Raw genomic sequence first — 22108 nt, forward strand, 5'->3', positions numbered from 1 at the left:
TGGGTTGCCCCAGCCATTCTGGGTGGCTTCCAGCATATATATAAAAACATAGTAAAACATGAAACTTCAAAAAGCTTCCCTGTATAAGGCTGCCTTCAGATGTCTCCTAAAGGTTATATAACTTAGAGGCGAACCTGACCAATTACGCTTTGTGAAACGAGGGGCAAACTGAAATGCAGCCTTTTAAATCTGCACTTCCTCAAATTTTGCAGTGCAAAAATTTGCTCTCCAGCAAAGCCAAGTGGAAAGGGCAGATTGGCAGGGTTCAAACTTTTCCCCTCTGCATAAAATGACCTTTGGAGGCCCACAATTTGGGATGATTCCGGGGCAGGTTGCAAGATTATAACACAATAGGAAAAACAATTTAACCATAAAAATAAGACGAGTCCTACAAAAATACCACACAAAACCAGTAAAAATGTAGTATGAAAGCACGCAGAAACAAGAATTCAGGGAATTTCTACAGATAAAAACTGGCCTTATGCTCCAGGAGAGCCTGGGGGGAGAAGAAGGGGTGTCTCAGCAAGATGGGTGATGTTTCATGGTGGAAGGAAAACAGCAGAAAAGCCCATATTGGGAATCACTGCCCTGTGACACCCTGCAAGGAGACTCTCCCCAGATGATCTAAGTCAGGGGTCAGCAACCGTTTTCAGCCATGGGCCGGTCCACCGTCCCTCAGACCATGTGGTGGGCTGGACTATATTTTTGGGGAAAAATGAAAGAATCCCTATGCCCCACAAATAACCCAGAAATGCACTGGAATACATTTCTCTCATACTGTATTACAATGTGGTAGGCTGGTTTGACAGCCATAGACATAAAGTCCTTACAGAGGGTGGTGAAGACATCACACGATATCATGGGCTGTCCCCTGAGTCGGCTAGATGTCATTGCAGGAGACCATTGCTTCAGAAGAGCGAGAAACATTCTCAGGGATGACTCACACCCTGGCCAGCACCTTTTTAATCTCGGGCTGGAGATATAGAAGCATTATAAGCCGCACCAACAGGTTAAAGAACAGTTTCTACCCATGGTCTGTGAGGCTGCTGAATGGAAAACAGCAACATTGCAGCTGATGTTCGGGGTTAGTGGTCGTACGACAACACACAGTGTGTAACAAGGACTGAGAGATTGTGGAGGGGCTCGTTTAATCTCACTGTAAACAAGTGGTACAGTGACAATAAACTATTTCTATTTCTATTCTATATTAATTAAAAGCACACACTCTACTCATGTAAAAACACCAGGCAGACCCCACAAATAACCCAGAGATGCGTTTTAAATAAAAGGACACATTCTAGTCATGTAAAAACACATTGCTGGGGGCCAGATTGAGAAGGTGATTGGGCCTCATCCGGCCCACAGGCCTTAGGTTGGCTACCCCTGATCTAAGTGATCTTCCCATTGAATTTCCTAATGTTCAAATATGGCAGAGTTTCTCCAGCTCTCCTTCAGTTCAGTCCTCTGAAGGTTCAGGGCTACCTGTGAATTTAAAGGGGGACCATGGTCTTGGGGACCCAAATGGCCTTGGGGACAAAAGAGCTGAGCTCCGGGGGCTGAGCAAGGTCCCTTCGCCCTCCAGGTGGCCCTGGCCTTCTTGGTGGGAAGTCGTGTGGGGCAACGACAGCGTTACAGAAGGCACAGTGGGACCGGAGGACCCCGGGGGTGAGGGGAGAGGCCATGCAGAGAGGAGATTTCCATGGGCAGAAGAGCTTGTGGCTGACAAATGTGCGACACTTGTGTCAGAAGAGACACGGCTTTGCTCTTCTTCAGCACCAGAGCGGAGCTGAGCGTCCTGTGCAGCCACAGGCCAGTTCTCTCTGCCGCAAATGGAGGGTGTGAGTTCGTTCCTTTGTGGCGAAGGCACACGGCTGTTGCACCCATGAGCGCTTTGCACATCCTGGTCCGGGTTAGCGGAGAGCTGGGGAACCAAACACTCAGCCCTGCTCCTTTCTGGTCCTTGCTTCGAAAGTCTGCAGATCTCTTGGATCTGTTGCTGGAACCTCAGTTTGGCTATTTGGGGAGTGGAGAAACAGGAGCAGAGATTTAGTAAAGAAATATTATCTCCCCCACCTTCAGCTCCAAGAGATTCCAGGGCAGCAAATAATACAGTTGGGGTTTTTTAAAAATCCCTATATAAAACTGTAAGGCACATCTGGTTGGCCACAGTGAGAACAAGATGCTGGTCTAGATGGGTCCCCTTTGGTCTGATCCAGCAGCTAAGTTCTTCTTAGGTTTTTAAGTTCTTCGATAACATTTAAGCATCGGTAGGAAACTACCAACGGTTCAACCTCAGCTGCTCCAAAGTTAAGCTGTCTAAGAAGTCCTTGCAAGAAAATGCCACCATGGTGTTCGGTGGCCCCTTAAAGACTAATAGATTTATTTCAGCATAAACTCTCTCTCCCTCCCTCCATTAAAGCTTATGCCAGGGGTCTCCAACACAGCCCCACTCCCTGCAGTATGTCCGAAGGTGCTTGGGAATGTCCTCAGTAAAGTTCCCCTAAAAGATCTGTAACAGATGTGGGACTGTTTCCTCTTCTTCCTCTGTTCTCGTTTCCATTGACTGGGCCACTCCTGCCCTGCCTCTCTTCTTCCGCTCTTTCAGATGTGGTAGCCATTTTGTGTTGCACCATGCCCTCACAGTAGCCATTTTGTGACGGGCACCCATGGCAGTTTCTCAACAAGGGGCACCATCTAGGGTGGGCCAAGGACCCCCCAAAGAAATTCAAGGAGGCCTTCCTGTGGGCATCACTGGGCCTTCTCATGGCTGCAACAGACACTGTTGGGCCTCCCTTTGGCTGCGATGGGCCCCATCCGGCCTCACTGCCTCCTCCCGCTGTGTGACGCCAAGCACATGCACTGGGCCCCCCCTAAGTTGGGCAGAACCCGGCACCTAAGAATGCCCACTGGTCCAAAAAGGAATGGTGACCCTTGCTTATAGCAAACAAGCAGAAACATAAGAACCAGTAACACAAAAACAATCCTTGCAGTCTCAAATATAATAAATTAGCTATGCCACTGCAGATTAGATTACTGCAATGCGCTGTACATACCTCTTTTTGAAAACAGTTCAGGAGCTACAGCTGGTGCCAAATTTCAGCAGCCAGATCATTGACTGGGAGCAGAAGGACTGAGCGCATTGCAATAATTCTGCCTGATGCTCCTGTCGATTATTTTCTGGGCTCAGGTCAGAGAGCTGGTTTCACCCACAGAGCCTTAGGCAGCTCAGGACCATCTCCCTCCACAGGAACTGACCTGGGTCCTGCAGGGCCTTTTCTGAGTTGGCCTCCCAAGAATGGGAAACTCTCCCCAGGGAGGCTCATCTTGACCCTTCCTTATACATCTTCAGAAAACATTCCTTTTTGGTCAGGCCTTTAGCTTTTATCTATCTATGGCCTTCTTGCATGTGTGCTTTAATGTAGGTGTTTCAAAAATATATCTGCTCCTTTCAATGGATGTACAGTGGTACCTCAGGTTAAGTACTTAATTTGTTCCGGAGGTCCGTTCTTAACCCAAAACTGTTCTTAACCTGAAGCACCACTTTAGCTAATGGAGCCTCCTGCTGCGGCCGCACCGTTGCTGCTCGATTTCTGTTCTCATCCTGAAGCAAAGTTCTTAACCTGAGGTACTATTTCTGGGTTAGCGGAGTCTGTAACCTGAAGCATATGTAACCTGAAGCGTATGTAACCCGAGGTACCACTGTATGTGTTTTTTGCTTAGCATACTGTAAGTCACTTTGAGTTGCTGTGGCAAAAAAGTGATTAATACTTCTTCTTAAATAATGTGGAAGGAGAAAAGAGGATTCTATCAAAGTGGGTTTTGTCTACACTACCCAGGGAATCTTTCCCAGTCCTACCTGGTGATGCCAGGGACTGAGCCTGGCACCTTCTGCATGCCAAGCAGGTGCTCTAACACCTTACAGCAGGCCAAAGGCCTACCGAGTCCAGCAGCATCCTCTTCTCACAGTGGACAACCAGGTGCCTATCATCATCATCAGCAGCAGCAGCATCATCATCCTTCCTACCTTTCATTAAGGCTTCATTCTTCTGCTTCAGAGCTTGGATCTCAGAGGCCATGGAGGTGATCTGGAAGGGAGAAATGAATTATAAGGGGGGTGTGTGTGTGCCACATCTGCACCATACATCATGTTTAGCAGTCATGGCATCCACCAAAGAATTCCTGGGGAACTTTTCTTTTACAGGGTCAGATTTAAGGTGCTGCTTTTGACCTTTAAAGCCCTTCACGGCCTAGGACCCTCGTACCTACGGGACCGCCTCTCCTGGTATGCCCCACGGAGAGCCTCAAGGTCCATAAATAGCAACACCCTAGTGGTCCCGGGCCCCAAGGAAGTCAGATTAGCCTCAACCAGAGCCAGGGCCTTCTCAAAACTGGCCCCGGTCTGGTGGAACGCTCTGTCTCATGAGACCAGGGCCCTGCAGGATCTGATTTCTTTCTGCAGGGCCTGTAAGACAGAGTTGTTCCACCTGGCCTTTGGCTTGGAGCCAATTTGATTCCTTCCCTCCCCCTCTTTCTTTTTTCTTTTCCTTCTCCTCCTACGACGAGGCTACATTTTAATATTTTAATGTTTCAATATTTTAATGTTGTATTTTAATTTAGTTTTTAAGTTGTAGTCATTCAACTTGTTTTTATTATTGCTTGTAAGCTGCTCTGAGCCCGGCCTTGGCTGGGGAGGGCGGGGTATAAATAAAAATTATTATTATTATTATTATTATTATTATTATTATTATTTGACCTGAACCTTCCAAATGCCGGCTTCATCAGATTGGGAAGGTGGACTTGTCAAGTGGCCTCTCTGAATGGGTGGCAGGAGCAGGGCCATCCACCAGGCGGACTGAGGCAGCTGCTCTGCGGTGAGTAGAGGTAAGGAGAAATCTCTCAAGAGCCCTGTGGGATCACACAGAGGCCTTGAGAGATCTCACCGGAAACTGGAGGCCACAGCCTCGGGACCCTGGGAAGCAAGGCTTTAGCGCAGGCAGCAGTGGGGGGCAGGCGGTGCACAGCACAAGGTGTGCACCCAGGGCAACACCTCCCTGTTTTGCCTCAGGCGGCGAGGCAGGCTGGTCTGCCCCTGAGTGAGCAGGAGGAACCCCTGGCATTTTCCTGCCACCCCCATCAACAGTCTTCCTTACTATTTCTGTTTTCTCTCTCAGCTGCTGCTGTAGACTCTGAGCTTCTCCACTGGTGCTGGGAACACCCTGAAGTTCTGCCTGACCTTCCTCAGGAAGCCTGATGGGTTTGGCGACAGTCTGCAGGAAGCACAAAGAAGAAGCTATAGAACTCCTTGAAATTCCAGAGGGCACCATGCCCTGAAACCCGATCACAGACATCATGCACCCGGAGAGGTGTAGGAACCACACACTAGGCTCTGTGCTCTGGGGTTGGGTTCCCCCTTCCAGCCAGCTACTCTGTTTCCCATTGTGATGGTGGTAAGATCATGAAGGTTTGGTGGGTTGGGCGCACAGAGGGCATCCAAGGGTTACAAGCTGTCCGCGAGGCTTAGGTTGTCCATGTTGGGAAACTGTGTACGTGCAGCTACTCACACAGAGTCGATTAAGGTTTGGCAGACAGCCAGAAGGCAATCTGAAGGAGTAAGTCTGCCTGGTGATAACAGAGACATGGAGACAGCTACCTGATTGGTCAAGCTCTCTCAAAGGAGTGATAATTATGTAATGGCCTACTAAGTGGAATGTGTTAGTTCAGAGGTTCAGAGTTCTGTGTATCAGTGTAGAAGTTGTGAGTTGTGTCAGAGAGAGCTAGCAAAAGATCCGTGTTCTGTTCCTGAAAATAGTCCACTGTATATAATAAACACTTAACTACAAGTTCCTGGCTCCTGCTTCGTCTATCCTGTCTGCAGCCAAGTTGCCAATTGCTTCTGTGGATTCTGCGTTTACTCTGCTAGGTCTGGCTAAGGTCCTGCAACTAGTCAGAAGGTTGCGAAACACCAATTGGTTTTGCCAATAGTCCACACTTGCCTTCAACACTTAAGGGTTTCCCCTGGAAAGGCACATTTGGGTGAAGGGTCCTTCTGTATCTTCTCCACTGCTCTAAAAATAGTGGGGCAGAGGGTGTGATGTAATGATGCTTCCATTGCCCTTAAAGAATAAGTGCCCCCCCATACAGTGCTGGGGCAAGTCATTTCTGTCAGGAGTTCAGCCTACACTCGAGTAGGACCCTGGCAGAGACACATGCCCGACTGGCATGTTCTCTCCCTCCTGGTCTTTCGTTCGGGAGCTTCAAAAGCTTTCTTCAGCCCGAACATCACAGCGACTAATGCCAACTGACGCTGGCACACTTAGGGATCCGCAGAATCTTCACAGCTCATGCGCAACACAGCATTTTGGCTAATCTACTTTATTTACATATAAACACACATGGAGCACTGCAACATGGCTCCCTCTCTCTCTAGCATCAGACAGCAAAGAGGAAAGAACAAAGGACAATAGTCCCACTTCACGGAACACAGTAACACAAACATCCTGTCTCCGTCACTTCCCACTCTGTGGAGTAAAAACATACACCGTCATGTGATAGACAAAAATCCCACGACTGCAATCATGGAGCAGGAATTCTAACACCTTCCCCTCAAAAGAAAAGGGTTTGAAGGGTTTGGGCACGTTGTTGAAGCAGAGAAAGCCAATTCCTTTTCTGATGCTCGTTGTGTTACAGCTCGGATGGGAACATCAGAAGCGGCCTGCTGGATTAGGCCAAGGGCTCATTCAATCCAGCATCCTGCTCTCATGGTACCCTAGTGGTACCCAGATACCCTAGTGGGGAGCACACAAGCGCAAGAGCAGTCCTCTCTCCTCCTGCAGTTTCCAGCAACTGGCATTCAGAAGCATTGCTCCCTCTGATTGTGAAGGCAGAGTAGAGACATCCTGGCCAGGAACCATGACCAGGGACCAGGAGCCTTCTCCTCCTCCATGAATTTGTCCAGACCTTTTCTAAAGCCATCCCTGCCTCCTGCAGGAGCGAGTTCCACAGTTTAACTCTGCACTGTGTGAAGATGGACTTTCTTTTCTCTGTTCTGAATCTTCCTATCTTCCAGCAGGCCTCTCCTTAGGTTCTTATGTAATGTCTGGAGGACACCATATAGGGCTGCCCCCAGCCTCATCTCTTTCTTTCTCCCCACCCTTCCTCTGACAAATGTGGTGGATTTTGGGACTCTTGTCACTCTCAACACCCAAGTGCAGTGTTACTCCACGAGAAACCCATCAGGGAGGGAAGACTTCTTACCAGCATCCTTTGCGACTTCAGAGGCGCCACTAAACTTTCTTCCTTCGGTCCTCCGGGATGCTTCTTGTATCCTGCCTGCTGCTGCCTGAAAAGCTCCTTCAGCTGTCAGAAGGGCAGAAAACAGATGCAAGGTTGAGCTTAGCCAGCAGGGATTCCCAAAAGCAGCTATGAAAAATTTGGTAATCTGGGTTAGATGCAATATTTGAGCTGTGCCATGGTATATTCCAAGTTTCCTGGCAACAGCTGGGGAGGCATCACAGAGCAAGAAATAAAGCAGAATGCTGTGTGGGCGGTGCAGTATAAACCCACTTCTGATGCACCATCAATAACATGTTGCAGAATACTCCCACCCACCCAAAGACAGGAGAGCACCCTAAACAGTAACACTGCTAATTTGGATTACATATTTTGGGTGCTTCTGGGCTGTCGGTGTTTTGCAGAAGCGAATTAAGTTCATGCTAAAACTGAGAGCCCATGTGGCATAGTGGTGTGTCAGGCTAGGGCCAGGGTTCAAATCCTGTCTCAGCCATGAGGCTCACTGGGTGTGACCTTGAGCCAGCCACCCACTCTCAGCCTAACCAGCCTCACAGGGCTGCAGTGGGGCTTAAATGAGGAGGTGGGCACAGCCATATACGCCACCCTGAGCTCCTTGGAAGAAAGATGAATATAAACATAATAAATGAATCATGTATGCAATTTTAAAGCTGATTAAAAGTGTTCTGCTGCCCCTAGTACAACAAATCCACTTTGTGAAGAAGAAAAAACAGCAGCGACAACACAGACTTCTTTGTGGTTTGGAAAGTGACAGTGGAAACACATTGAAAAGTGTGGGGTGGACGGATTATGAACAGGAATGTGTTCCACAAGCAGCTCAGGACACAGGCTCATTTTCACGTAACTGCCACACAAAGAAATCCGAATGAATGCTGCTTTTATAATTAAGTGTTTTAAAGTACTTTAAATTTGTTGTTAGCCACCCTGAGCCCGGTTTTTGAACCGGGAAGGGCGGGGTATAAATAAAAAATTAGTAGTAGTAGTAGTCTAGCTGCCTTGTACCCTTTTGCAAACAAATCAGGATTGGTGCTACATAATCTGTAGTATTTCTGGAGGAGCCCCCAAGTCAGTCACACGGAGGGAATTCCTTCTGTTGGTGCAGGAACAAAGTTTCCTCTGAGGGGATGTTTAACCTGCCAGGGGCATTCCTGGCGCCTGTGCAATGTCACGTCACTCGGCCCCATGCCAGCTCAAACATTCATTTTGCTGCATGCACTTAATCCAGTGCAGCGGAGGGCAGAATTTCACACCACCTTGACAGTTGGATGCCTAACCTTTATGGTGCTGTGCTGCAAGCTGGGTAATTTTGAGGCCTGATGCCCCTTTTAAATCTGTCCCTGTGCCTTGCTTGCCCTGCTGTGCTTGGTTGAGCAACACTGGAAGCTGCTTGAGTCAGACCATGGGCCCACCCTAGCTCAGTATTTTAATGTATTTTTAATCATTTGTTGGAAGTCGCCCAGAGTGGGCAGGGTATAAATAAATTATTATTATTATTATTATTATTATTATTATTATTATTATTATTAACACAGTGGTTCTCCAGGGTTTCAGGCAAGGAATCTCTCTCAACCCTGCCTGGAGGTAGCAGGGGGAAATGAGTTCAGCACCATCTGCCACTGAGCTATGGCCCTTCCCCAAGTCGGTTGGTTGGTTTGATTGCTTATACAAGCACCTTCTCATAAAATGGCAGCAATACTGTATAAACACACCCACACACCCACACCCATTAAAAGCAGTGCAACACAATAATTGAAATGTCTGGCTACTCAAGGACATTTTAAACACAGACACAGGCTTGCCAGCAGAAGCAAGTCTTCAAGAGACACCTGGAAGTCAAAAGGGAGAATACCTGCTGAATTTGTCCGAAGGGGGGCCAGGGATGCTGGCCTTGTGTTCCCACTCTGGTTTCCCATGCACTGTGTTTCCAGTCCTGGGTTTCTTTTATCAGGCCAGTGGCCCACCTAGGCTTTCAGCAACTGGTATTCAGAAGCATCTCTGCCTCTGACCGCGGAGGCAGAGTGTGGCCAATGTGGCTAATAGCCATCGGTAGCTCTCTCCTCCTCCATAATTTTTTCTAAACCGCTGTTAAAACCATCCAAGTTGCTGGCCATTGCTACCTCCTATGGGAGGGAGTTCTGCAGTTCAACAATGTGTTGCATAGTGTACATAAACATAAATGAATTGAAGCGGGGGGTTGAGGAAGAGCTGTGAAATGCACGGGGGGACAGGGGACGATGACCCGACTTCACTGCTCTAAATAGATAACAGCCCTGCTCCAGATGGAGACCAGAGGTTGCAGAGCATGCAGGAGGTCCTGGGTTTGATCCTTGGTATCCCCACACAGGGCTAGGAAATGCCTCCCCCCGCCTTAAAGTCAAGACAGCCTCTGTCGCTCAGCGTGGCGAGTCCTGGGCCAGATGAGCCAAAAGTGTGATTCGATATCAGGGCAGCTTTCTAGCAAGCTTTCCCAACCTGGTGCCTTCAACACACTTTGAACTACGATGCCCATCAGTTAGAGGATGTCAGGCAGGCAAAGGCTGCTCTGGGTTCCAAAATGAAAACAAGTGTCGTTCAAAACCATATATTTAGCTGAGGGTTGGGCTAGATGACCCTTGGGGTCCCTTGCAACTCTACAATTCTACAACCCTATGTATGTATGGAAGTGAGAGCTGGACCATAAAGAAGGCTGATCGCCGAAGAATTGATGCTTTTGAATTCTGGTGCTGGAGGAGACTCTTGAGAGTCCCATGGACTGCAAGAAGATCAAACCTCTCCATTCTTAAGGAAATCAGCCCTGAGTGTTCACTGGAAGGACAGATCCTGAAGCTGAGGCTCCAGTACTTTGGCCACCTCATGAGAAGAGAAGACTCCCTGGAAAAGACCCTGATGTTGGGAAAGATGGAGGGCACAAGGAGAAGGGGACATCAGAGGACGAGATGGTTGGACAGTGTTCTCGAAGCTACAAACATGAGTCTGACCAAACTGCGGGAGGCAGTGGAAGACAGGAGTGCCTGGCGTGCTCTGGTCCAGGGGGTCACAAAGAATCGGACACGACTAAACGACTAAACAAAACAATGAATATAGCGCCAAGTGGACTCATGCTCATACTTCAGAGCAGGAAGTGGTGGGCAGATGAGTCAACAGAGGCTCTTGAGCATCAGTACACACACAAACACACACCTTGTGAACGCTCCCAGGATGACATTTCGCTTCTCCTTGGCTCTCCAAAGAGCCGTGAAGAACATGGTGAGTCAGGGAGGAAGAGGCAAAGGTGTGGAGGGGCGATGACAGAGGTAATGCCTACCTGCTCGGTCACCAGCTGATGCTGCCGCCTCAGGCACTCCTGCTCTCCCTGGGGGCTCCTGGTGACTTTTGCTTCCGAGTCCTGACTCTGTTCCTGGGGGAGGAAACGGACCTGTGTGGGCAGAGAGGCCGGAGGATGGCAGGGCCCTGTTCTGGTTCCCGTCTCTTTCACAGATCTTGGCGTCTGGAAGTGGGAGGTGAAGCCTCGGTGAATTTCGGCAACCCAGCTGGGTGCTGTGCCAGCCACAGCAACCCTCCCAAGAATGCCCTGCACCTGCCTTCCCAACACCCTCAAGGACAACCTGGGGGGGGCCCACACAGGCTTAGCAGGGAGGCTAAAGGTGAGGGAAGAGACACAGCTCAGCGGCAGGGAGTCTGCCTTGCAAGCAGAAGGTCCCAGTTTCTGTCCCCGCAGGTATCTCCTGGTGGGACTGCGAGAGACCCCTTCCTGAAGGCGAGGAAGACGCCACATGGCAGAGGTTCCTAGGGACTACTGCAATGCGCTCTATGTGGGGCTACCTTTGAAGGTGACCCGGAAACTACAACTAATCCAGAATGCGGCAGCTAGACTGGTGACTGGGAGCGGCCGCTGAGACCACATAACACTGGTCTTGAAATACCTACATTGGCTACCAGTACGTTTCTGAGCACAATTCAAATTGTTGGTGTTGACCTTTAAAGCCCTAAACGCCCTCGGCCCAGTATACCTGAAGGAGCGTCTCCACCTCCATCGTTCTGCGTGGATGCTGAGGTCCAGCTCTGAGGGCCTTCTGGCGGTTCCCTCATTGTGAGAAGCAAAGCTACAGGGAACGTGGCAGAGGGCCTTCTCGGTAGTGGCGTCCGCCCTGTGGAACGCCCTCCCACCAGATGTCAAAAAGATAAACAACTACCTGACATTCAGAAGACATCTGAAGGCAGCCCTGTTCAGGGAAGTTTTTAATGTGTGACATTTTAATGTATTTTTCATCTTTGTTGGAAGCCGCCCAATGCGGCTGGGGAAACCCAGGCAGATGGGCAGGGTGCAAATAATATATGATGATGATGATGATGATGATGATGATGTTGATGATGCATGGCATGGAGAGAGTGGACAGAGGAAAGTTTCCCTCCCTCTCTCATAATACTGGAACTCATGAACATCCAATGAACAGCTTGGCTGTAAAGGAGGACTAGAAAAATTAGTGGAGGAGAGGGCTACTGACGACTCCTAGTAAAACATGGCACTCCTTGCCCCCTTAACAGTTTCCTGCAGGCTGGCCTAAAGGACTTCTGCAGTTCTATGACTTAAAAGCAAGGGAAGCTTTTCCTTGGTCACATCCATGCCATACACAGAAAGCACACAGCTCCTCAAAGAATCCTGGGAACGGTATTTGTTTAGGGTGCTGGAAACTAAAGCGCTATGGTGGGGAAACCACAGCTCCAAGGGCTCTATAGGGGAAGCTGTCTGCTGCAAGGCATGGGCTGGCTGTGGCCAGAGAGAACGGAAAAGCTTCACCCGTTCAGATTTCAAGAAAAGAGGCTATGGCTAAAGGCGCTCACAAAGGAACAGGGAAGCCTTTAGGGCCAGAAGGCTGCCTTCCCATCAGGGCAACCTTCCGGGGACCACATGACAGTGGTGGGAGGGGCCTGAAGCAAAAGTGGGTGGAGCAACAGATGCAAATTATTCCAGCTGGCACACTTAAGCACAAGGCAGGGTCAGAGCTCCAGGATATATTTCCAGCCAGACAAAAACACTTCAGGACAGGGCTGTCCAATACACGGCCTGAGGGCAGCATGCAAGCCTTGTGGCCTTTTGGGGTGGCCCTTGGCAACATTTGACGCCTCCCCCAGCCCCAATGCTACCTTCCCAAAGCCTGGTAAGGAGGTGCTGGGCTTTGGGAAAGAGGTATGATGTCTCTGGCAGAGAAAGAGCCTGCGGGTTACGTGTCAAAGCCTTCTTGAGGGCCACTTGGTATAAAAAGCTGGACCTCCCTGCTCCAAGAGGCTGTGAAGTAGGGCCAGGGAGAGGCCTGGCTTGCAGAGGGTCCTGGTGGCTAGATGGCAAGCCCCCCGGAAGTCTCCCTGCACAGAGCCAGATTCAGGAGAGCGCTACCCGTTCTGTTGCACTGGGTGCCAAGCCTTGGGGGCGCTGCAGGGGGCGTTGCAATTGAGATTTTGCATGAAGCGCAAGAGTTGGGGGGTTGCCGGCAGATGAAGATGATGGACTTTTCAGAGATGGCTGACCTGACTGGAAGAACCCACGACCAGAAAGAAGAGGAAACACAAGAAGATTGGGTGAAATTTAAAGAATATTTAGTGAGATATTGTAATATAAGATAAATTAAGAAACTCCTAGAAGTAACAGATTAGGCTAAGGGATAGAAAAAGATTAATAAATAATGACTATTATGGATTACAATTGGAAGTAAGGATAAGAAGTTTGTAATGAAAGAGGATATTGATGTTATAAATATGAAATTGGGAACTGCTAAATATGTGTTATGATGAAATTCAGATTGGAAGGTGTCAAGGAAGCCTTCTAGCAATGTAAATATACCAGGGTATAAGAAGAAGAAAAATTCTTCTTTTATCTTTTGCGTTTTTATTGTTGTTAAGTTTTTATGTTGTATTAAATGTAATGTTCTTTTCTGTGTTTATGTTTGTGTATTATAAGAGAAAACCAATAAATTGGGGGGGGGGGGAGAGTTGGGGGTGCCAAATTTTGGAGTTGCACAGGGCACTGCTGACCCCCAAGGTCCACCACTGCCCTGGAGTTCCCCACCCCTGCAGTAGCAAAAGGGAAGAAAAAGGCAACAGCCTTAGCGGGGTGTTGTCTCCCCAGTGGCCCCACACCTTGGCAGAGAGGCCTGGGGCACTCATGTTCTGCAGCTCCTCCTCCCTGGTCTTCACGGCTGCCGTCCTCTGCCCCTGCCGACCTCTCCCGTCCTGGGGGGTGTGCTCCTGGCTGTCCAGCCGGCTGCCCACCTCCTCCTGCTTGGCTTGCAGAGCTGCTTCTAGCTCCAGGGTACGAGCCTGCAGCAGGTCCTTCTCTCTCTGTACGAGCCTCCAGGATTCCCTGCAAGAACCAGAGGGGACAAGGCAGATGCTCACTCGCTTTCTGACCTCGTGGTGACAGGGGTTACTTCAAGCCCCATGTGGGGCTTCCTTTGCTCTTGGTCCAGAAGCTGCAGTCGGTGCAGGATGCTGAAGGGTTACGGCTGACAGAGGGGAGCATATTGCCCCTGTGCTCAGATATCTGCACTGCCTGCCAATTTACTACCAGACCAAGTTCAAGGTGTTACGATTAGTATATAAATCCAGAACAACTTGAGATCTCATTTCCCCATATCCCCAAATATAGCGCCCCCCCCCCCATCTGACTGCTTCAATTGCTGGAACTGGCGTTTTTACACCTACTGCGTAATACCCATTCTACAATTGTAAGAGCACTATCTTTGAAACTCCCTGCCTATTGATATCACTGTACTCTTTCCAGTACCTGCTAAAAATATTGTTGCTTAGGCAGATGTTTAGAAAGTTGATGAGTTTGAATCAGTTTTTAGTCAATTGCTGGGTTTATCTTTTGAATGATTTTAAGAGTTGTTTTTATCAGGTAATTTTATCATTTTATTCTCTTTGTAAACTGCTTTGAGGTTTTATTTTCACAATTTTGCTGTGTATAACACTTTAATAAATAAACAACTAATAGCCAAATAGAAGCAACAAACCTCCACTTGGCTGTTAAGCTCACTTCATGACCTTGAATCATTCTCTTAGTCTAAGCTACATTGAACTCAATTTCTGCCCCATCCCTGCCTCTGGGCAGCAGAGAACAAGACTTTGCCCTCTTGTGACAGAGGAATGTACAAAAAAAAAAAAACCACTCCTCAAAAAGCAGAATATCAGGCTGCAGGATCTCTGCCATCTCCTAATATTTACTACTGTAGCAGGTCAACAAATTGCTGTATACCAGAGCTTTCCAAACTGTGTGTCACGATATGTCATTGTGTTGACTGCAGTGTGCAAGTGTGTGGCATAACTGCTCCCCAAACTCCTCCCAGAGCTGGAAAGGGGGTAGTTTAACCTGCAGTTTGCTAATAAAACTGAATTACTGCGTCACGAAATGATGCATGTCTAAAAAGTGTGCCCCCAACAGGAAAAGTTTGGAAAGCTCTGCTATATATACTGATAGGGGAACTACAGCTAAGAGAATATGCTTCCACAGACTGTATTAAGGATGTGTCAAGGACATTTGTGCAGGGAAAACTCAGCCTTGAGCCAAACTGATGGAAAGTAGACACCAAATTCTTCTTGCTAATTCAGGCATCCATCTCTGATAATACAGGCACACTTTTCCTCTGGAACGTGACTTAATTCCTGTGCACATGCAAAGCTAAGGGGAGGGAATGCCTCTCTGGAAGTCTGTGTGGCTAACAGTCCTTTGGACTCTACTCTTGGAGGGTTCCCAACAGCTGCTGTTGCTTTGACCAAATAAAAGCCATATTAAACATTGTGACTGGAGTGGTTAATTGGAGAACGTGACTTAATTCCTGTGCACATGCAAAGCTCAGGAAAAAGGCTATCTCCCAGTGTTTCCTGCCAAGTACCTGAGATTCGCACAGGTTTCCTGGAGAGCCTTCACCTCTTCCTCCAGCTTCCTCCTGTTCTCTTGACTCAGAGAGGCTCCTTCCGCCTCTTTCAGCATCTGGCTCTGCTCATTCTCCAGTGCCTGGATGCGGCTCTCAAGGATCTTCTTCTCTGCTTCGGAGCGATGGAGCTTCTCCAGAGAGGCTTCCAGCCTCTGGCGGCTCTCGGCTGCTTCGGAAGAGAGCGTTTTGCACGCCTGCAAGGGAGATTGCAAGGCCTTTGCTCTATTCACTTAGCCCGGAGACCCTTCCAGGTGAATGCACACGGCCACTTGGTAAACTCAAGACACTGCTGATCTAGTGAACAGTTGGGCACAGGGCCAGATCGCTACCTAACCACAACTGTCCATCTATGAAAATATTATTAGAATATAAAATGGTAATATAATATAATATAATATAATATAATATATAGCCTAGCTTTTTCCCAGACAGGGACTTAAGATGCCAGATAAAATAGAAATAGCTAAAAACAGAAAAACACAATCATTAAAAAACAATTAAACACTAATTAGAATTAAAATTCTGTGTGAGTGTTTGTGTGTGTGCATGTGTGATACCTATTAAAACATACAGATCATTACAATAAAAACAGCTCAGCACCTGCCCTTTCCTTAAAAACAGTCATTCCCCAAAGACCTTTTTGGAACAAGAAAGTCTTCACTTGCTAGCAGCAAGGAGGGAGCCAGTCTGGCTTCCCTTGACAGGGAGTTCCAAAGTTGCTTGAGAGCAGCCGCTGAGAAGGCCATCTCCTGCATCGCCACTGAGCGTACCTATACAGAGCTGATTCATATGTAAATTTTTTGATGTTGTTTTAAGCTGTTTTTGAAGTTGTGTGATATCGTGTGTTAATATTACTACTGTTTTAACTCTTATAACCTGTCCTGGGACTTTAGGACGAAGGGCGGGTGATAAATTGTAGTTAATAATAGTAATCTTTCAGGGATGGAGAACATTTTTCCGTGTGAGGCCCACATTCCTTTTCAGGGAAGGGGCTGCATTGCAACAGTGCGTGGGCCAGAGACAGAAGTGGGTGAAGCAATTTAATATAATGTATTGCATTTCTATCCCACCTTTTTCTCCAAGGAACTCAGGGTGATGTAGGAGTTTCATGGATCCCACCCACAGCTGGGGAAATGGGCCAGAATGGGGGAACTCACCTGTCTGGTGGACTCCAGCTCCTCCTCCATGAGAACCTTCTCCTTGTCCTGGTGGTTGACTTGGGTCTTGGCACAGACGAGCTCTGAATGGAGGGCTGAGTCTTGGTCATTGGAGCCTTCTTGCTGTTTCCGTGCACGCTCCAGCTCCAAGGTGAGATGTTGGACCTCCTGGTGGAGAGCCACCTTCTCCTGCAAGACAGTCACTATGGTCGTTTATGGCTCACTCTTCTTCATCAAAATGAAAGCAAAGTGGCTGGCAGGATCAAAACACGAATGTTCAACACCCGACTGCAGTACTCAGAGCAGCACAGGTAGCTATGCTGCCCCATCAGATGGCAGCAAACCAAGGGCACTAGGAACATGAGAACGTAAGTTTATGCCCAGGTCAAGGGAAGCCACGATGCTGCTCTGCTCTGCCTTGGTCAGAATCCACCTGGAGGCTTGTGTCTAGTTTTGGGCACCTCAGTTTGAGAAGGATATCGACAAGTTTGATGTATTACAGTATTTTAATATTTTTTTGGAAGCCGCCCAGAGTGGCTGGGGAAGCCCAGCCAGATGGGCGGGGTATAAATAATAAATTATTATAAATAATAAATTAATAAAAAATTATTATTATTATTATTATTCCAAGGGTCTGGAATAAAAAATTATTATTATTATTATTCCAAGGGTCTGGAAACCAAGACTTAAAAGGAGCAGTTGAGGGGGTTGGGTATGTTTAGCCTGGCAAAGAGGAGACTGAGAGGAGATAGGAGAGCCCTCTTCAAAATGAAATTGAAATTGAAATACTTTATTGTCACTTGTACAACTTGTATACAGTGAGATTACACGAGCACCCCCCACTCAGCTCTCTTAGTCTTAATTCCCCTCGTTTACCGATGCACACCCACCAAACCCGAAAGTCAGTTGCCCTATTGTTATCTTTTCATTCAGCAGCCTAACAGCCCACGGACGGAAGCTATTCTTTACCCTGTTGGTGCGACTAATCATGCTTCTATATCTTCTGCCTGAGGGCAGGAGATCAAGAAAGTGCCGGCCAGGGTGTGAATCACCCCCTAGAATCTTCCTCACTCTCCTGAGGCAACGTTCTGCTATTTCATCCAGCGGATTCATGGGACAGCCCATAATATCTCCAGGGCTGTCCCATGGAAGAGGGAGCAAGTTTGTTTTCTCTTGCTCCAGAGGGTAGGACTCAAACCAATGGATTCAAGTTACAAGATAGGAGATTCTGACTAAACATCAGTGGAATGGACTCTCTTGGCAGGTTGCGGACTTTCCTTCATTGGAAGTTTTTAAGCAGAGGTTGGATGGTCATCGTCCTGAATGCTTTATTTGAGATTCCTGCATTTCAGGGGGTTAGACTAGATGACCCTCCTCTATGACTGTAATAAGAAGGAGGTGCCAAAGCCCCCAGATTAGCGCGGTTCATAATTTTTTATTTTTTTTTAATGCCTGCTCCAAAGGTCTTACCTTACTACTCTAGGGATTATACAGCTATATCTGAAATTTCATGCATATCAGTTAATATCTTGACCATCCTCCATGAAAATAGCTGTTCATTTGGCCAGTTTCCTATGTCGTGAAGGCTGAAATTTCAATACAGTGGAGGAGGGTCAAGATATTAACTGATATGCATGAAATTTCAGATATAGCTATATAATCCCTAGTTTAATAAGATAAGACCTTTGGAGCAGGCATTTTTTTAAAAAAGTTTTTTATGAATCACCGTACCCTGGATTCCAAAATGCAAATACAGACTCCCGATCAAGCAGAATGCTCCCTTGGCCTCTGTCTCCTCACTGCCCTGCCCCCTTCTCCCTGGACACCCACCTGCTGCCCTCTCTCCAGACCCAGAGCTGTGCCTAGGTAATCTTGCGACCCTGCCAGAACCATCCAGATTGCGCCCCCTAGCCACGGACAAATTAGCTCTTCTTTCCGCCTCTCCTCCAACCCCCTCCCTTCCACCCATTCAATTCACCCTCTATTTAAAACCATTTCTTATAAGGCAATAATAAATTATTTATATTTTGGACATATTTTTAGCCAATTTTGGTGGGCCCCCATCGCCTGTGCCCCTGGCGCCGGCCCACCTCAACACCCCCTAGCTACGACAAATTTCCACTTTTTTTTGTCTTCGGGGCCAGTCCGCTAGACCTTTTGAATTTTGAATTTTATTGTTATCCATGTTTTTAAACTGTATTTTATGCTGCTTTTACAATTAAGTGTTTTAAATTTGTTGTTAGCCGCCCTGAGCCCGGTTTTGAACCAGGAAGGGCGGGGTATAAATAAAAAATTATTATTATTATTATTATTACCTGAAGGAGTCTCTCCCAGACAGAAAGGGCAGATTCCAACTTCAGGCTAAGCTCCCTCACTTTCTCCTCCAGCCGATCCTTCTCCTGTCAGGCAAACCAGCACATTTTCCCCTCAAAATGTCATTCAAACATATTTCGTCAGAGTGAATCATAGAATAGAATCATAGAATCACAGAATCATAGAGTTGGAAGAGACCACAAGGGCCATCGAGTCCAACCCCCTGCCAAGCAGGAAACACCATCAGAGCACTCCTGACATATGGTTGTCAAGCCTCTGCTTAAAGACCTCCAAAGAAGGAGACTCCACCACACTCCTTGGCAGCAAATTCCACTGTCAAACAGCTCTTACTGTCAGGAAGTTCTTCCTAATGTTTAGGTGGAATCTTCTTTCTTGTAGTTTGGAACCACTGCTCCGTGTCCGCTTCTCTGGAGCAGCAGAAAACAACCTTTCTCCCTCCTCTATGTGACATCCTTTTATATATTTGAACATGGCTATCATATCACCCCTTAACCTCCTCTTCTCCAGGCTAAACATGCCCAGCTCCCTTAGCCGTTCCTCATAAGGCATCGTTTCCAGGCCTTTGACCATTTTGGTTGCCCTCCTCTGGACACGTTCCAGTTTGTCAGTGTCCTTCTTGAACTGTGGTGCCCAGAACTGGACACAGTACTCCAGGTGAGGTCTGACCAGAGCAGAATACAGTGGCACTATTACTTCCCTTGATCTAGATGCTATACTCCTATTGATGCAGCCCAGAATTGCATTGGATTTTTTAGCTGCCGCGTCACACTGTTGGCTCATGTCAAGTTTGTGGTCAACCAAGACTCCTAGATCCTTTTCACATGTACTGCTCTCAAGCCAGGTGTCACCCATCTTGTATTTGTGCCTCTCATTTTTTTTTTGCCCAAGTGCAATACTTTACATTTCTCCCTGTTATAATTCATCTTGTTTGTTTTGGCCCAGTTCTCTAATCTGTCAAGGTCATTTTGAAGTGTGATCCTGTCCTCTGGGGTGTTAGCCACCCCTCCCAGTTTGGTGTCATCGGCAAATTTGATCAGGATGCCATTGAGTCCATCATCCAAGTCGTTGATAAAGATGTTGAATAAGACCGGGCCCAAGACAGAACCCTGTGGCACCCCACTAGTCACTCTTCTCCAGGATGAAGAGGAACCATTGATGAGCACCCTTTGGGTTCGGTCAGTCAGCCAGTTACAAATCCACTGAGTGGTAGCATAGTCAAGACCGCATTTTACCAGCTTCTTTACAAGTGAAGAATGCATACCTGGGGGAACCCCAATGTTTGCAGAATTAGGGAAAAGTACTTTTGCAGGGGACTAAGGAGGCAACATGCCCTTCCCCAAGCATAGGTCACATTCACACCATATATTTAAAGCACATTTAGCAAGTGTATAAAGCATGTGGCTTTATATCCTGGGAACTGTGGTTCCTGGCCCCTGAGAACTATAGTTCCCCACCTCACAGAACTGCAAATTCCCAGCCCCCGTAACAGAATATAGGACCCAGGAGTGTTTGGGGGAAGTTGTGTGCTTGAAATGTACAGTGTAGGTCCCTCTGCAGCTCTATATCTTAGCTACTCAGCAGCCCTAGAGGGAATTTGCAGTCTCCTTGGCAAACCTCTTTTGCAGTTTCCAGCTTCTGCACCATCTCCTCCTGTTTTTCTTCTAGGGCCTTGATGTGGCTTTCGTGAGCCAACAGGCTGCTTTGAAGGCTGACCAGTCCTTCCTGGAAATCAAGAGTGCATTTGAATGACTTCTGTGGTTTTTAAATACATTTGAAACATGATGATGATGATGAGTTGTACCCCGACCATCTGACTGGGTTGCCCAGTCAGGGCTTCCAGCTGAATATACAGAAACACAACAACAACCACAACAACACAATAGAACATCACGCATTAACCCCTAACACCTTAACCCATCATCGATAAGGACATTATATTTGTGGCAGTGGGGCTTCTGACCTTGGTGAGCAGGGCTGCATGGATTTTGTGCTAAGGAAAATGAAAATTATGTTGCCAAGCAACCCAAATTCTGCATGGGGGTAGGGATGAATTCTGTGATCTGAATTCAGTAAGCAATCTTTCTTATTTTCATCATTCATTCTGGTTTTGATTGTTGTGTGGAGTGGGTAAGAAGTTATGCAGGCACCAAAGCCGCCCCCCTTCTAACAACTGGGAATCGGCCTTCTTAGATTTCAAGAGGTATCACTCAGATGTTTTCAAATATATCGGTGCTTTCATGAAGACCAGCAACTTTGTTTTTTTTACTGAAGGCCTAGGACACTTAAATTCTGTGCCCATACACCACCTTTTATGAATTCTTGCAATTTTAAACATGATAACCTATCTATGTCCGATCCTATGCTAAGTCCAGACATACCCACACACCCCGGCTGAGGTCAATTTTAGGAAGCCATGCTTACCACAGTGGCGTTCTGATTGGAGCCCGGGGATGAGAGTGTTCCATGGTTCCTTTTGCCTAGAGAAGATCTGGCCTTTACCAGCTCTGTTTCCAAACTGAAGAGCCTAAAAGGTAGGCACATCCAGACAGATATTAGGCTCCTGCCCACCATGCTAAGAATAGTTCATTCCTGTTTCCTAAGTTTGCTTACGCATCAAAAGAGTAACAGTACCCAGAACATACCATTTACATGCTCTGCAGAAATCATTCCCTCCAACATTTCTCCGATGAAAATAGAGACGGGCACGAAGTACTGGGCAGGCGCTGGGCACAGAGGGTTCACAGGGCTGCGCTGCCTGCCTGCCCATCCATTGAGGGGGGAGCCCAGAGACCCCTGACGGCAAGCAGGGCAGGGAATCCTGCGAGGAAGTGCCTGACTCAAGCCCCCTCAAAACTATGCGACTACGTCCCCCCACCCCACCCCGGCCCTCCCTACTCTACGCCCAGCTTCTGCTGGCAGGCAAAGACTGTTATATTCCAACAGGGCCTTTGGGAACTGACTGTTTTTAAGGAAAGGGCTGGTGCTGTGATGTTTTTATTGTAATTATCTGTACAGTGGTACCTCGGATTAAGAACTTTATTCGTTCTGGAGGTCCATTCTTAAACTGAAACTGTTCTTAACCTGAGGTATCACTTTAGCTAATGGGGCATCCCACTGCTGCCAAGCCGCCGCCACCGCGTGATTTCTGTTCTCATCCTGAAACAAAGTTCTTAACCCGAGGTACTATTTCTGGGTTAGCGGAGTCTGTAACCTGAAGCGTCTGTAACCCGAGGTACCACTGTATGTTTTAATAGATCTTAGATATGTTAATATTTAATTGTTTTTTAACAGTTTCTTTTTTCCTATGCTTTTAGCTGTTTCTGTTTTCTCTATAAGCCGCTTTGAGTCCCTGTCAGAAAAAAAGACAGGATGTGAATG

The 22108-nt window shown here is 47.5% G+C and overlaps 1 protein-coding gene across 1 annotated transcript in view; it reads right to left on the bottom strand.

Annotated features, from left to right (window-relative positions):
- Window positions 1–751: 751 nt before the first annotated feature.
- LOC307223800 (uncharacterized protein) overlaps window positions 752–22108 on the bottom strand; it is a gene marked incomplete at its 5' end in the record, with an annotated part of 29271 nt that continues 7914 nt past the window's right edge. Inside the window, 11 exons of the mRNA XM_079990102.1 lie at window positions 752–2013; window positions 4025–4085; window positions 5151–5267; window positions 7255–7356; window positions 10613–10705; window positions 13444–13666; window positions 15198–15433; window positions 16397–16585; window positions 18712–18795; window positions 20345–20452; window positions 21152–21254. Of these exons, the coding sequence (XP_079846228.1) occupies window positions 1457–2013; window positions 4025–4085; window positions 5151–5267; window positions 7255–7356; window positions 10613–10705; window positions 13444–13666; window positions 15198–15433; window positions 16397–16585; window positions 18712–18795; window positions 20345–20452; window positions 21152–21254 (1873 nt within the window). The 3' untranslated portion in view covers window positions 752–1456. The remainder of the gene's footprint in view (window positions 2014–4024; window positions 4086–5150; window positions 5268–7254; window positions 7357–10612; window positions 10706–13443; window positions 13667–15197; window positions 15434–16396; window positions 16586–18711; window positions 18796–20344; window positions 20453–21151; window positions 21255–22108) is intronic.

This window comes from Podarcis cretensis, assembly GCF_951804945.1.
Source record: "Podarcis cretensis genome assembly, chromosome: 9".
In the NCBI taxonomy this organism is placed as follows: Eukaryota; Metazoa; Chordata; class Lepidosauria; order Squamata; family Lacertidae; genus Podarcis; species Podarcis cretensis.